Below are 16,509 nucleotides of genomic sequence, written 5' to 3'. Positions count from 1 at the left end.
TGCCTAATATATGCTCAGATGATGTGATAACAGTGTATAATGCTGTCCATGCCAGCATAACAGCTTAAAAACCAACCCCTGGTGGTTTAATTGCATAGTTGTTATGAAAAAAGAAGACAGGACATTTTATTTAACTTTAAAACATTTTTCCTATCATCCTGAGGAAGAAGGTTGAAGAGGGAATGTTGAACTAATGGATTTGGATCCAAAATAATATTTTGTTGCTGTTCAGCTGATTTCTGTCATGCTCAACTCTTCATGAGTCCATTTCAGAGTTTTCTTGGAGTGTTTTGCCATTTTCTTCTCTAGCTTATTTTAAGTCTGAGTCCAGATTTGAACTCAAGAAGATGAATCTTCTTGATTCCAAGCCCAGCCTGTAAAATAACATAGATTGTTAGGTTCTTACTAAGTGCTAATGAGATATTAGGTTCTAGTGCTAAGTCGGTACTTAACAATTCTCTAGTTCTGGTCTTTACTAGGAATTTAGCCCCTTTGAACTCCTGGGGAGGAGCTTGCATGCTTAGGAGGAACAAGTTCATTGGTTGAAGTAATTTTTCCCAGAAGCCCTTGCGTTATCCCACATCCATTCTCTGGGAGGATAAAAGAGGGCGGCACTCAAGAGATGGAGAGTCTTGTTTGGGCCAGACTTGAGGCGGCTCTCCAGAGGAAGAAGAGTCTCTGTTCTAGGTCAGAATTGGCAGCAGTTAATGACAGCAGATCTCCTCCCAGAGAGTCATCGGCAGTTTCTGGAGACAACAGAACATTACAATAGATAAAATTTGAAAGGCTGGGGCTGGAATAGAATAGGTAGTAACAAAATAATTTGACTCTGCTGGCCCATACCCTATGCCCTAGTGATTTCAATCAGTTAACATTTGATAATCCACATTAAGAGAAAAGAATAATAATGGTGGGGTGTGTGTGTGTGTGTTTATAATGTAGGCCAAAAAAATTTTTTTTTCATTTTATTTACCTTTCCATTCCATTCTATTCATTCTTCTGTACACCCCAAGATTGAGTCCTCCTTTCTAATGGTCAGTCAGTAAGCATTTATTAATAAGAGGTGACAAAAATAAAGTGAACAATTCTTGCCTTCAAGGAATATGTATTCTTTTTTTTTTTTTTTTTTTTTTTTTTTTTTTTTTTTTTTTTTAAAGCTTTTTAGTTTTAAAACACATACATGGATAATTTTTCAACATTGACCCTTGCAAAATCTTGTATTCCAAAATTTACCCCCTTCCCTCCACCTCCTCTCCTAGATGGAAAATAATCTAATATATTTTAAACAAGGAACATATATTCTAATAGAGACAATATGTACATTTTACATAGGTATTGATCATTTGATTAGATGCCTTCCAATGTACTTACTTGTAATAGTCAATAAACATAACAATTGAAAGGCAGAGGCCTTTGCTAGGATTTCATAGTAAGGACAGAAGCCACAAAACATTCCCATATAAATTTGGGGCATACTCTTTCACAAATATACAGAGTATGAATGGGCATATGAATAGAACATAACTGATAGTGAGGAGCGTTGCTGAACTCCCTGGTCTTGCTTCTTACTGGGCAGCTGTCATCTCCCCTATCACCTCCAGCTTAAGGCTCAGCACTAGACCTCATTTAGAGTATCATTGGACTCTTTCAGAAAAAGTATGGACTATTGTCCCCTTGGAGTTGTAGAGACCTTTTTTTCTGAGTCATTTCTTAGATGAGGAATGGAAGTGTTGGGTCCTCCTAACAAATTAAGGCACTATTCTTTCTGCTGTAGCTCCTCTTTGAACTTTAAAAGAGTAAGATTAAAAGATTTCATAAAAGAAATGGGAAGAGAAAATGGGCAGATCACAAATTAAGGGGTGACAAATGGATGGCAAAAATACTTTGCCACTTACAAGGCAGTGTAGTGGTTTCTGGAAATTCTAAGACAAAAACAAGCAAGGGCATGTGAAATCCAAAAGTCTGCCAAGTCAAGTTCCCCTTACCCCAGCTTTAGTGATTTCCAAGTTGTCCATACTGAAGAGTGAACAGATAAAAATAGTATCAATAAAGGAATTAAGTAATCATAAGAGAAATTAAAGTCCTTGAGTCAAGAATGTTTTATTTTTGTCTTTATATTTGTAACATCTTGCAACTATCTTGTATGTGGTAAGGCAATTAATCCTTGTTGAATTGAATTAAAGGATTTGGGTAAAAAAATGTTATGTTGCTGACATTTGAAAGTTGTAATTGAAATGAATTATTTTAAAATAACAATAATGTTAAGAGGCAAAGTGCATCCAGGGCAGGTCTTGGAATCATAAAACCTTGTAAGGGAAAGAATGTCAGGTTTGAAAGTCATAGAAACAAAGTTTGATTTGGAATTTGGAATAAGTAGTAGTTTCTGCTTAGCACCTAGTGGCTGTGGACAAATCACTCATTTCTCTAGGTTTCAGTTCCTCATTTGTAAAATTGGTTTAGTTTGCTAATGTTACTTCCAACTCTAAATCTCTGATTCTGTGTACCTGGGTTCTAATCATCTGTCTTACTTTTTCAATGTCCCAGGAATTTTTCTAAAACAGAAGAATTGATGAACTTCATTGGTGGATGAAGTTTCTACCCTGGAGATTTCCCTAAACCAGTGAAATCACCTGTGGAAATTGGACAATTTGGACACCCTCCCTCCCCACTCCTTCACCCCCCAAAAGAAAATCAAAACAAAACAGAAAATTGTGTTGAATAGATTCCATTTTGGAGAATGTAATGTTTGTGTTTGTTTTTGTTTTTTTCTTTTCTTATAGGTGATTGGCCTCTTAGATGTTTTCACACCTGCAAAGTCTCTGGAGGAATTCAATGATGTGTGAGTAAATGCTTTAAGTTTATTAGCTTTTGCTGGCTATAGACAGGTCAGCATCTCTTTTCTAGTGTGTTCCTTCCCACTCAGCATCATTTAAGACTTCAAAAGAATTCTCAGATTATACTCACTTTTTTGAGGAAAAAAAAAATACTGACAGATACTGCTAACACTTCCCTTATGACTTTGAATTGTAGAATTCAGGGGATTTAAAAAATAATAATAAAATGAAGCTATTCAAAAGTTTTAAATGAAAGAGGAGTTGAGAAGAAGAAAGGGTACCTTTGCTGATCAGTCCTTGTGACAGTCCCTTGTCTTATCAGATGATCTACTTTTACTGAAAATTGCTTCTTAATCAAATCCATATACATTTTTACCTCTCATTGCTTAAAATTTTTGAAGAGGAGTAAATGCAAAACCATGGAATCATCCTGGCCATGGCTCAGTTTCACAAGCTTAGCACTCCTGACTAGTTAAAATGAATCCTGGCTCCTTCTTTTGAAGGGAAGGAATCTGGATAGGGAGATTAAGTAGACTTAATTAGCATTGGCTAGGACTAAATAAAACTTGTCTCTCTTGCAAACATATTTAACACCTGAAGGTCTAAGGTTCCATGAAGTTCCTGAATAGACTTTATACACTATTTTGCTAAACAATAAATGACTTTAAAAAAAAAAAAAAAAGGAAAAAAAAAGCAATAAGGGACTAATCTCTAGGATGACCAATCAGAAAATGTTCTTTAAAAAAATAGAGTAATCTGCCTATGTTATATAGCTTTTTTTTTTTTTTTTTAATCTAGAAGAAACATAGTATTTACTATGAATCTGATTAGGAAAGCTGAATTAGATTTGGTTTTATTCAGTCATTTAATAATGTCTGACTTTTCAGTTCCACATGAACTACTTAGCATACTAAGCCTTTTCATCCTCTCCCTCTTCTCCTCCCTGCCCCCAATCTCTAAGTCTATCTGAGTTCATGATTATTGTTGTCCTAGCGCTATCTGTCCATCTGAACCTCTGCTGTTTTCATTTCCTTTTGTCTTCAGCTTTTCCCAACATCAGTCATTTCTACTTTCCCATCTCATTATAAGGTGCTAAGTACTTAAGTTTCAGCTTTAGCATTTGACCTTCCAGTGAATCGCCTGAATTTTTTTCTTTTTCTTCTTTTTAAAAAAATTATTATTATAGATTTTTATTTACAAAACATACGCATGGGTAATTTTTCAACATTGATTCTTGCAAAGCCTTCTATTCTAAATCACCCACTCCTTCCCCCCAGCCCCTCCCCTAGATAGCTGGTAGTCCAATACATATTAAATATGTTAAATATAATATATGTATACATATTTCTACAGTTACCTTGCTGCACAAGAAAAACCGGATCTAGAAAGAAAAAAACCTGAGAAGGAAAACAAAAATGCAAGCAAACAACAACAGAAAGAGTGGAAATGCTATGTTGTGGTCTACACTCATTTCCCATTGTCCTCTCTCTGGGTGTAGTTGACTCTCTTAATTACTGAACAATTGGAACTGGTTTGAATCCTCATTGTTGAAGAGAATCATGTCTATCAGAATTGATTTTCATATATCTTGTTGCGGTGTACAACGATCTCCTGGTTCTGCTCATTTCACTTAGCATCAGTTCATGTAGGCGTCTCCAAGCATCTTTGAAATCATCCTTTTGGTCATTTCTTACAGAACAATAGTATTACATAGCATTCATATGCCATTATTTATTCAGCCATTCTCTAGTTGATGGGCATCTACTCAGTTTCCAGTTTCTTGTCACTACAAAAAGGGCTACACAAACATTTGTGCACATGTGGGTCCCTTTCCCTTCTTTAAAATCTCTTTGGGATACAAGCCCAGTAGTAACACTGCTGGATCAAAAGTATGCACAGTTTGATAACTTTTTGAGCATAGTTCCAAATTGATCTCCATAACAGTTGGATTCATTCACAATTCTACCAACAATTCATCAGTGTCCCAGTTTTTCCACATCCCCTCTAACATTCTTCATTATCTTTTCCTGTAATCTTAGCCAATTAGAGAGGTGTGTAGTGGTATCTCAAGAGTTGTCTTACTTTGCATTTCTCTGATCAATAGTGATTTGGAGCACCTTCTCTTATGATTAGAAATAGTTTCAATTTCTGTATCTGAAATTGTTCATATCTTTTGACCATTTATCAATTGGAGAATGGCTTGATTTCTTATAAATTAGAATCAGTTCTCTATCTATTTTGGAAATGAGACCTTTATCAGAACCTTTGAATGTAAAAATGTTTTCCCAGTTTATTGTTTCCCTTCTAATCTTGTCTGCATTAGTTTTGTTTGTACAAAAGCTTTTTAACTTGATATAATCAAAATTATCTATTTTATGATCAATAATGATCTCTAGTTCTTCTTTGGTCACAAATTCCTCTTCCTCCACAGGTCTGAGAAGTAAACTATCCTATGTTCTTTTAATTTATTTATAATATCATTCTTTATGTCTAGATCATGGACCCATTTTATCTTATCTTGGTGTGCGGTATTAAGTGTGGGTCCATGCCTAATTTCTGCCATACTAATTTCCAGTTTTCCCACCAGTTTTTGTCAATAGTGAATTTTTATCCCAAAAGCTGGGGTCTTTGGGATTGTCAAACACTAGATTGCTATAGTTATGGACTATTTTATCCTGTGAACCTAACCTGTTCCACTAATCAACTTCTCTATTTCTTCCCCAGTACCAAATGGTTTTGATGACTGCTGCTTTATAATATAGTTTTAGATCTGGTACTGCTAGACCACATTCATTTGCTTGGTTTTTTGTTTGTTTGTTTGTTTGTTTTCATTAGTTCCCTTGAAATTTTTGACCTTTTGCTGAATTTTCTTTAAATATTAACTGATTTGATTGCCTTTCTGTTCAAGGGACTCTCAAAAGCTTTTCCAGTACCACAGTTCAGGAGCATCAATTCTGCAGGAGTCAGCTTTCTTTATAATCTAACTCACAGCCATACATTGCTACTAGAAAAACCATAACTATGGACTTTTCTTGGCATGGTGATGTCTCTGCTTTTTAGTGTGCTGTCCAGTTTTGTCTTAGCTTTCCTTCAAGAGAGCAAGTGTCTTTTAATCATGACTGTAGTTACCATCTGCATTGATTTTTGAGCTCAATAATATAAAATCTGACACTGCTTCCATTTCTTTCCCCCCATTCATAGAAATGATGGGACTAGTTGCCATGCTCTAAGATTTAAATAAAAGATTTATTTATTTAAAACTTAAATAAAATACAGAAAAAGTATATTTTTAAAAATTGCCACAATTATGTGCAATTATGCCACAGCATAAAAGAGGATGCAAAAAAAAAAAAAGAATAGATTTCCACTTCAAGAAAGCTTATGTAAAAAATAGTGCATATTGTGTTCAGAATTGTATGTCTTTGCTTCTTTGTAGGTTTTTTTTGTTGTTCTATGCTATGTACTACTTACCTTATTCTTTTTTAGTATTCTCTCCTACCTCTCCCAAGAAAGCTACAATTAAGCATGGATATATTTATGTATAAACATGCACACACAGATATGTACATATAAAAATAATCATATCATATACATATGTACACATATAATTGATGTCCATTTATGTAAGACTTCCCATGTTTGTCCTCTATTTTTATGAAGGTGGATAACATCTTTCATAAGTCTAAGTCCATATTTTAAAAAATCTACCAATTGATCATTTTCTACACCACAGCAATATACCAACCTTATGCTGTCTAGTTATTTTTAAGTCTAAAATGGTATTGATTAATATGGCTGGCATAGTGCAGTTTCCCTATTTTTCTTTTTTGATGAAATCTATTTTAGTTTTAACTTTGTTTGAGATAAATGATTACTACCCCTACTTTTTTTCCTAGTCTATTCTGATTCTATTCATTATGTTTATATTTAGCTCTAGTTTCCTATCCCTGCTGACTCCTCTGCTTTACTTCTACCTTGCCTTGGAAGGCAACCCTTTCCAAGGATCTCTCTCTTATCCTCTCCCCCTTCCCCTTCCCATCCCCATTCATCTACAGAACCTTCTATACCTTTCCTCTTACCTAATTCCCTCCCCTCTTATTTTTTCATGAACTTAGAAAACTTTTATGCCCTTTTGGTTACGTGTGTATGTTCTCTCTTTATCTTATTCCCAATGAGAGTAGGTTTTCACTATCTTCCCTATCTGATTCCTTTGTGTCAATTCTTCCTTTTGCATCTCATTCATATAACATAATTATTTTTTTACCTTTTCGTATATGGTTTTGTTTTTTAGAATAATACTCAGCTCTATCCCAGTTTTGTTTTGTTTTTGTTTTTGTTTTTGTTTTTGACTACCCAATTACTAATGACAATCTTAAGACATATAGTTTGCATATACAGTTTGTCCTTATTGAGTCCCTTCTAATTAATCTTTGATATTTACCTTATATTTCTCTTGGATCTTTTATGTCAAATTTTCTGTTAATTTCAGGTCTTTTTGCAGCAAAATCCTGAAAATATGACAATTCATTGAATTTTTTTTAAATACAAGATTATGCTTAACTTTGTTGTATAAAATATTTTTAGCCCCAAACCTAATTGTTTCACTCTTCAATATATAGTGTTCCAAGACCTGTAGGTGTATAATGTAGCCACTGCTAGGTCTTGTGTGATTCTAATTGTGACTCTGCCAAGTTGTTTTTTTTTTGTTTGTTTGTTTTTGTTTTGTTTTTGTTTTTGTTTTTTTCCATTCTTTTATTATTTATTTATTTTTATGTTTCTATTTATACCTTTGCTGACTTGCCCTTATTTCTTGTTTTCATCAAGTCATTTTCTTAAGATTCTGGATCTCTTTTCTGGTTGGTTGGTTGGTTGACTTAATTTTCATAATTAAGCACACATATATTTATATATACATATACATACACATTCACATCCACCCACAGACCCACACATATGCATATATCTATAAACATATGTAGAGCAACATGTATACATATCTACATATACTTGGACACTAACATACACACACACATATACATATGTGTGTGTGTGTGTGTATATAACACATACATTTACCCATATGTAAACATGCATCTAAAACAGTATTGAATCTTTTAAATTTGACTAAGAGCAATGATTATTCACCTTACTTATTTTTCCTAATACATTCTTCTTCTGATCCTTGTGATGTTTATGTATATTTCTTTTTTCCTGTCCCTTTCACTTTAATTCTGCTCCTTAACTTGCCTTGCTATTATTTAACTTCTCTCCCTCCTTCCCCCCATGGATCCCTCCCTTGTCTTCTTCCCCCTTTATTTCTTTATAGATTTTAGATGGTGCTATATCCTTCATGGTATATATGTAGTGTTGCTTATTTAATCCCTTCTGATGTAATTAGGTTTTCAGAACTAGGAGCCCTTCTCCTCCCTCTAATATCTTTGTGTCTATTTTTCCTCTGCACCTCATTTATATAACATAATTACTATTATTATCTTTTTCTAGATAGTTTTGCTTTTTAAACTCAGATCATCTTCAGCTTTGCTCCAGTCTTTCTTTTGTACTACCCAATTGCTGATGTCAATTTTAAACATGTTATACATTTCCTTGTAAAAAAAAAAAAAAAAACAATTTGTACATGTTAAGTAAGTCCTTGAAATTGATCTTTGATATTGACTCTTAAATGTTAATTGTTCTATTGAGTTCAGGTTTGGTTGAAAGTCTTGAAAATCTGCAGGTTTGTTGAATGGGATGGGAAAATTTTGCAGGATATGTTTTTGACCACAGGCTAGTTCTTCTGATTGCTGGTATATATGATTCTAGGATCTTCTGTCTTTTATTATGGCTGCTGCCTTAGTCCTATAGAATTCTAATTGTAACCTATTTGATAGGGTTTTTTTTCTTATTTCTTGCAAATTTTTTTTTTTTAAATATGTGGGTTTTGAAATTTGGCAATATTTGGGATTGCCATTCCTACTTTGGAGTAAACTCTTTTGCTTTAAAGAATAATATTAAATGGATACCTGCCCCAAAAGGAATCACAGAACTCAAAAAAGGTTTAAAAATCAAACGAGAGAAGATTCTGGTAAGATGACAAAGTAGGTCAGTAAATTTCAAGCTCTTCAGATTTCCCCCACAAACAGAACAAATTTGTACTCCAGGGTGAAAATTTGTATTTCAGACTGGTGAAAGATCTAGAAGCCTTAGGGCTGAACTGGGGTTTTCGGATATAACGCTAGAAAATTAGAAGACCCCAGGTCAGGAATTAACTAGTATGAAGTGCAATCACTTCCTTGGTAGAAACACTAAGTGGGACTCCTGGGGCTATCTGGGTTTGACTGGAGCCTCAGCAGGAGGCACAGAAACTTTTGTATCCTGGACTGTGTGGAGTTCAGAGTCTGAGTCCCTGAAGACTGAGGGAACCTTGACTGATTAGGAACACCAGGCCCAGCTGTGGTGCAGTCTTCTCTCTGGGGGAGAAGGAGCTAGCACACCCACTGAGTGCAGAAGCACAGGGGTGTCTGCACGTGGAGGAAGGGGAAGATTTTGGTTTGGGGTTCTAGTTCTGAGGGCAGAGCTCAAGTAAAGTTAGAAGCACCATCCACCTGCCCCACAATTAGAGATGCTGACACTACTATTTCTCCTCTTCTGAAAATGAACTCATCTTTCCTATTCCCATAGTAACCTTCTATGGTTGGGTTCTTTCTCCTTTGCTCCCTCATCTTTTTTTCTTTTAAATTTATAGGTGATTGTTAATGTGACCTCTAGTGACTAGACTAGTGCTGCCTCTGGTCCCAGGTCTTCCTTCAGTTCTCCTGTCTATCCTGGACCCCAAGAACTCAACCGTCCTCTAACTGCTCACAATCAGCAACAACTCAACCCCACCTGTTCCTGCACTCACAGGATATGTGCTGGTTTTATCAGCACAGCTTGTTCTGGCTTCCCTTGTCAGCGAGGGTTCCCTTACTGATTCCCCACTGTCTGAGAGGCAAAAATTCCTGGGCTGGGGCCAAGGCTACTTCCCAATCCAGCTATAGCCCTAGGGCTTAGTGCTTACTGTTTCTGCAGAACTAGCCTGGAGGTGTTTACACTCACTTCAGCCAAACCTCCCTCCCGTATCTTTCTTTGGATCTTTGTTCCTGGAGGATTTCTGTTTTGTCCCAACTATTGTTTGTTGGACTTCTACAATTGCATGTCTTCTCCCCACCTTCCATCCCCTGTATTTTGTCTCTTTTGTGATAGAAATTTAAATGGAGAACTTAGAATTCTCTTTGCCCTGTTCCTATAATACTCTAAGTTTGGGGTTTGTTTGTTTTTTTGTGGTTAGGCTTTTAGCAGCTTTTACACTTTCCTTTTTCACCCTTTTAAGGCTTCTTCTTTTTTCATTTTTCTACTATCAATCAGAATGGCAACATGTGCATTTCTGAGGTTGTTGCTATTTCTTCTGTTAACTTTAATTCCAGCTTTGATTCACACATCCCCTTTCTCCTCCCCCCAGCATTTTGCATGATGTGTTAAATAAGATAGCAATATATAGCCTTGCTGCTTTTCCAGTCTTAGTTGGTTCTACCTGCTCCTTGCTTCTTGACCCACATGAAGGTTCTTTGGGAATTAAGTGAGATGCTAGTACTTTCATCTCTTTGAGGACTTGCCACATTTTTTGGTGATCCACATAATCAAAGGTTTTAGTGTAGTCAATACAAGCAGAAGTAGATGTTTTTCTGGAACTCCCTTACTTTCTCCATAATCCAGCAAGTGTTGTCAATTTGCTTTCTAGTTCTCTGCCTTTTTGAAAACTAGCCTGCACTTCTGCTGCACTTCAGCACATATTGCTGAAGATTTTTGCTTGCTTGTAGAATCTTGAGTATAACTTTGCTGGTGTGTGAAGTGAGTGCAGTTGTTTGTTAATTTGAACATTCCTTGGTGTTGTCTTTCTTTAGGATTGGAATATAAACTGACCTCTTCCAATCTGATGGCCACTATTGAACTTTCCAAATTTGTGGTATATTGAGTGCAGTACTTTCAAAGTGTCATCTGTTGGGATTTTAAATAACTGCTGGAATTCCAGTGTTTCCCAAGACCTATTTGACTTCATTCTCTGGAATATCTACTTCTAGATATCTGTAGCATCATAGTAACTATGCCATTGTGGTTGTTGATAATATTAAGATCTTTCTTGTGTAGTTCTTTTGTAAATTCTTGCCACTATTTCTTAATCTAGTGATTTCCCTACTGTTTTTGTTTTTGATCATAGCCACTTTTGCATGAAATGTTCTCTGACATCTCTAATTTTCTTGAAGATATCCCTTGCCTTTCCCATTCTGTTGTTTTCTTCTATTTCTTTGTATTATTAATCATTTAATATGCTTCTCTCCTTACTATTCTCTGGAATCCTGCATTATTAGTTAGATATATCTTTCCCTTCTACTTTCCTTCTTGCCTCACCCATTTATAAAGCCTCTTCAGTTGCTTTGCTTTCTCCTTTACAATATTGCAAAGCTCTGTCCATAGTTCTTATGGAGGCATTCTCTCAGTTCTAATCCTTAAATCTATTCATCAACTCTACTTCATATTCGTAAAAGATATAATTTAGGCCATACCTATGTGATCTGCTTTCTTCTATTAAAATATGAATTTCAAAATAAGAAACTCGTGATCTGAGCTGTAATCAGCTCCAGTGCTTGTTTTAACTGACTTTATTGGGCTTCTTCAGCTTTGGCTGCAAAGAATAGCCAGTCTGATCATCTAGTAATGTCCATGTGTAAAGTCACCTTTTATATTGTTAAAAAAGTGTGACAGCATTTTTCTTGGCAAAACTCTAGCTGTCTCTGCCCTACTTTATTTGTACTTTGACACCAAATTTGCCTGTTATTTTTTGATTCCCTACTTTTAACATTCCAATTCCTTGTGATGAATGTGACATCTTTTATATAGTTATAGATCTTTAAAAAAAAATTTTTTTATTAATTTTATAATTATAATTTTTTTTTGACAATACATATGCATGGATAATTTTTTACAACAATATCCCTTGCACTCACTTCTGTTCCAAAATTTCCCCTCCTTCCCTCCACCCTCTCCCCTAGATGGCAGGAAGTCCCATACATGTTAAATGTGTTATAGTATATCCTAGATACAATATATGTGTGCAGAACCGAATTTCTTGTTGCACAGGAAGAATTGGATTCAGAAGGTAAAAATAACCTGGGAAGAAAAACAAAAATGCAAACAGTTTACACTCATTTCCCACTGTTCCTTCTCTGGGTGTAGCTGATTCTGTCCATCATTGATCAGTTGGAACTGAATTAAATCTTCTCTTTGTTAAAGATATCCACTTCCATCAGAATACATCCTCATACAGTATTGTTATTGAAGTGTATAATGATCTGGTTCTGCTCATTTCACTCAGCATCAGTTTATGTAAGTCTCTCCAAGCCTCTCTGTATTCACCCTATTGGTCATTTCTTTATGTTATAGGTCTTAATAGAACAAATCAACGCACCTCTTTAGCCTCAATGGCTTAGATTTGTATTACTGTGATATAAAAATCATTTCCTTGGATTTGAATAGATATCATTCTATTATTTTTGAGATCATACCCCAGTACTGCTTTTCTCACCTTTTATTGACTTTGAGGGCTATTCCATTTCTTCTAAAAAATCTTGGCCTACTGGGGCAGCCAGGTGAAACAGTGGATAGAGCACCAGCCCTGAAGTCACTTAACACTTCCTGGTTGTGTGACCTTGGGCAAATCACTTAACCCCAATTGCCTCAGCCAAAAAACAAAAAAAACTTGGCCCACACTAGTATATGTGTATGTAATGGTCACCTGAATTATTCTGGTCCATTTAAGTTCACTGGCATCCAAAATGTCTTTCCATTTCTTGTTGATCACGTTCAACTTATCTTGGCTCATAAATTGTACATTCCAGGATCCTATTTATTGTTGATATTGGATTTTCCTTTCATCACTAGATGCATTCACAGCTAAACTTCCTTTCAGCTTTGGTCCAGGCTCATTAGGTAGTTTTCCTTGATTCAGGATAATACTTTGAGGATTATCAAGAGATATCCTAATTTTTTTTTTATTTTTTTTTTTTTTTTTGTAAAAGAATATAAATCTCATGTACTAATAGTAAATTGCTTATAAGCTTGATTGTTGAATCTCCATCATGTTTAGCATATGCCTGTTGTGCTAATGTTCCAGCGGTCACTTTTAGTTCATCACCCAATTCTAGTTTCTCATTTTCTATTTCTGGAAGACTAATAGATCTAACATGCTTCATTTGTGTGGACGCTTATAACTACTATGGGGAAAGGGCCACCTGTTGGTGAGGCTTGACCTTTAGGAGGAACAGTATAAAAACAGTTCTTGGCTCTGTCAGATGATGGTTGAGTTGGAGAAAGCTAAAAGAATTTTTGTCCACGAAATTGTTCTTGGCTTCCATTAAATGTGAATGTCTTAGTGTATAGATGGCAGAAATTCCATTGAGCCATGTGAGTCTGATTGAATATCTAATAACATTTTTCTTCCAAGCACATATAATCTTTTTCAAAATCAATTTTTAGAAAATTTGTTTTTGATAGTAGCTTATATCACTGATATTTGGCAGACAGATAAATTTATGTAGACATGACAGGCATTTAGAAAAAAATTAAAATATGAATGTAATAAAGAGCCAGGGGAAAATAGAACAAAAATTAATTGGGAACTAAATCATCTAATCCTAAAGAATGAGTGGCTGAAACAACAAATCATAGACATAATTGATAATTTCATCCAAGAGAATGACAATAATAAGACAACGTACTGAAATATATGGGACATAGCCAAAGCAATTCTTAGGAGAAATTTTATTTCTCCAGCTGTTTACTTGCATAAAATAGAGAAAGACAACATTAATGAATTGGGCATGCAATTAAAAAAGCTAAAAAAAGAACAAATTAAACCCCCCCAATTAAATATTAAATTTGGAATTCTGAAAATAAAAGATTAATAAAATTGAAAGTAAGAAAACTATTGAACTAATAAACAAAAACTAAGACTTGGTTTTATGAAAAAAACCAACAAAAACAGATAAACCTTTAGTCATGATTAGAAAAAGGGGAAAGAAGAAAATCAAATTGCTAGGATCAAAAATTAAAAAGGGTGAATTTTCCACCCATAAAGAGGAAATTAGAGCAATGATTAGGAGTATTTTGCCCAACTGTATGCCAATAAATCTGATAAACTAATTGAAATGGATAAATACTTGTAAAAATATAGATTGCCCAGATTAGTAGAGGAGGAAATAAATTACTTTAATAGTCCCACTTTAGAAAAAGAGATTGAACAAGCTATTAATCAACTCCCTAAAAAAAAAAAAAAATCTCCAGGGTCAGATGGATTTACAAGGGAATTCTACCAAACATTTAATGAATACTATGGAAACTATTTGGAAAAATAGGGAAAGAAGGAGTCCTATCAAATTCCTTTTACAACTCAAATACAACTCATACCTACACCAGGTAAGGTCAAAACAGAAAGAAAATTATAGACCTATTTCCCTAATGAATGTTGATGCAAAAATATTAAATAAAATATTAGCAAAGAGATTACAGCAAGTCATCCCCATGATAATAATACACCATGACCACGTAGGATTTATAGCAAGAATGCAGGACTGGTTCAATATTAGGAAAACTATTACTATAATTGACTATATCAGTAATCACTATATCAATAACTAATAGAAATCATTATCTCAATAGATGCAGAAAAAGCACTTGACAAAATTTAACACTCATTCCTATTATGAACATAAGAATAAAATAAAAAGTGTTTTCCTTAAAATGTTTGGTAGCATTTATCCAAAACCATCAGCAAGTATCATATGTAATGGGAATAAATTAGAAGCATGACTGATAAGATCAGGGGTGAAACAAGGTTGTGCACTATCATCATTATTATTCAGTATTATATTAGAAATGCTAGCTTTGGCAATAAAAGAAAAAAAAAACATTAAAGGAATTAGAGTAGGTAATGAAGAATTACGCTTTACCGATAATATGATGGTATACTTAGAGAATCCAAGAGAATCAACTAAAAAACTACTAGAAACAAATATCAACTTTAGCAATGTTGCAGGATACAAAATAAATCCACATAGGTCATCCTCATTTTCTATATGTTACTAACAAAAGTCTAGCAGTAAGAGATAAAGAAATTCCATCTCAAATAACTGTAGATAATATAAAATATTTGGGAGTCTATCTGCCAAAACAAGTCAGGAACTCTGTGAATACAATTACAAAATACTTTCTATACAAATAAAGTCAGATCTAAATTGGAAGACTATCAAGTGCTCATGGATTGACTGAGCTAATATAATAAAAATGACAATTGTACCTAAATTAATCTACTTATTGAGTGTCATGCCAATTAAAGTGCCAAGAAATTACTTTACAGGACTAGGGGAAAAAAAAAAAAGTTAATCTGGAAGAACAAAAGTTCAAGAATTTCAAGGGAATTAATGGGGAAAAAATGCAAATGAAAGTGGCCTAACTATACCAGACCTAAAACTATTATAATATAGTGGTCATCAAAACCATTTGGTCCTGGCTAAAAGAATAGTTGATCAGTGAAATAGGTTAGGTTCATTAAACACAATAGTCAATAACTATAGAAATCTAGTCATTGATAAACTCAAAGACCTCAATTTCTGGGATAAGAATTCACTATTTGATAAAAATTGCTGGGAAAATTGGAACTAGTGTGGCAGAAAGTAGGCATTGACCAACACCTAACACTTGATATCAAGATAAGGTCAAAATGGGTTCATGATTTAGACATTAAGAATGATATTATAAACAAATTAGAAGAATATGGAATAGTCTACCTCTCAGATCTGTGGAGAAGGAAGGAATTTGAGGCTAAAGAAGAACTAGAGTACATTATGAAATGTAAAATGAATACTTTTGATTATATCAAGTTTAAAAAAAATTATACAAACAAAACCAATGCAGACGAGATTAGAAGGGAAGCAGAAAACTTGGTGGGGGAAATTTTACATCCAAGGGTTCTGTTAAAGACCTCATTTCTAAAATGTATAAAGAATTGACTCAGATTTATAAGAAATCATTCTCCAATTGATAAATCGTCAAAAGATATGAAGAGACAATTTTCAGATGAAGAAACTGAAATCATTTCTAGTCATATGAAAAAATGATCTAAATCATTGTCAATCAGAGAAATGCAAATTATTAAGACAACTCTGAGGTACCACTACACACTTCTCAGATTGGCTAAAATGACAGGAAAGCATAATGATAAAGATAAAATGAAATGGAGGAGATGTGAGAAAACTGTGATACTAACACGTTATTAGTGGAGTTGTGAACTGATTCAACCATTCTCCAAAGCAACATGAAATTATGCTCAAAGGACTATCAAACTGTGCATACCCTTTGATCCAGCATAGTCTCCACTGGGCCTAGTAAATTACATTATTCTTAAAGGCACAATGGGAAAAGAATCAAAATCAGTAATCAACATATATGTGTACAAAGCCGTAGCATCTAAATACTTAAAGGAAAAAGCTAATTAAACAGAAAGAAGTTGACAGTAGAAGTACAATGATAGAGAAACTCAACTTATCTTCTAGATCTGGCCAAATCTAAAATAAAGAAAAGATAAGAA

At 34.3% G+C, this 16,509-nt stretch overlaps 1 protein-coding gene across 2 annotated transcripts in view; it reads left to right on the top strand.

Annotated features, from left to right (window-relative positions):
• The window catches only part of MAPK14 (mitogen-activated protein kinase 14), a 92,226-nt gene that overhangs the window by 46,215 nt on the left and 29,502 nt on the right, over positions 1–16,509 (top strand). For both annotated transcript variants that reach the window (XM_074311135.1, XM_074311132.1), the window contains exon 3: positions 2,781–2,839. In XM_074311135.1, coding sequence (XP_074167236.1) covers positions 2,781–2,839 — 59 coding nt within the window. The remainder of the gene's footprint in view (positions 1–2,780; positions 2,840–16,509) is intronic.

This window comes from Sminthopsis crassicaudata, chromosome 4 (genome assembly GCF_048593235.1).
Source record: "Sminthopsis crassicaudata isolate SCR6 chromosome 4, ASM4859323v1, whole genome shotgun sequence".
In the NCBI taxonomy this organism is placed as follows: domain Eukaryota; kingdom Metazoa; phylum Chordata; class Mammalia; order Dasyuromorphia; family Dasyuridae; genus Sminthopsis; species Sminthopsis crassicaudata.
Note: the sequence above shows the minus strand (reverse complement) of the source record. Positions and strands in the feature narration are given on the sequence as shown.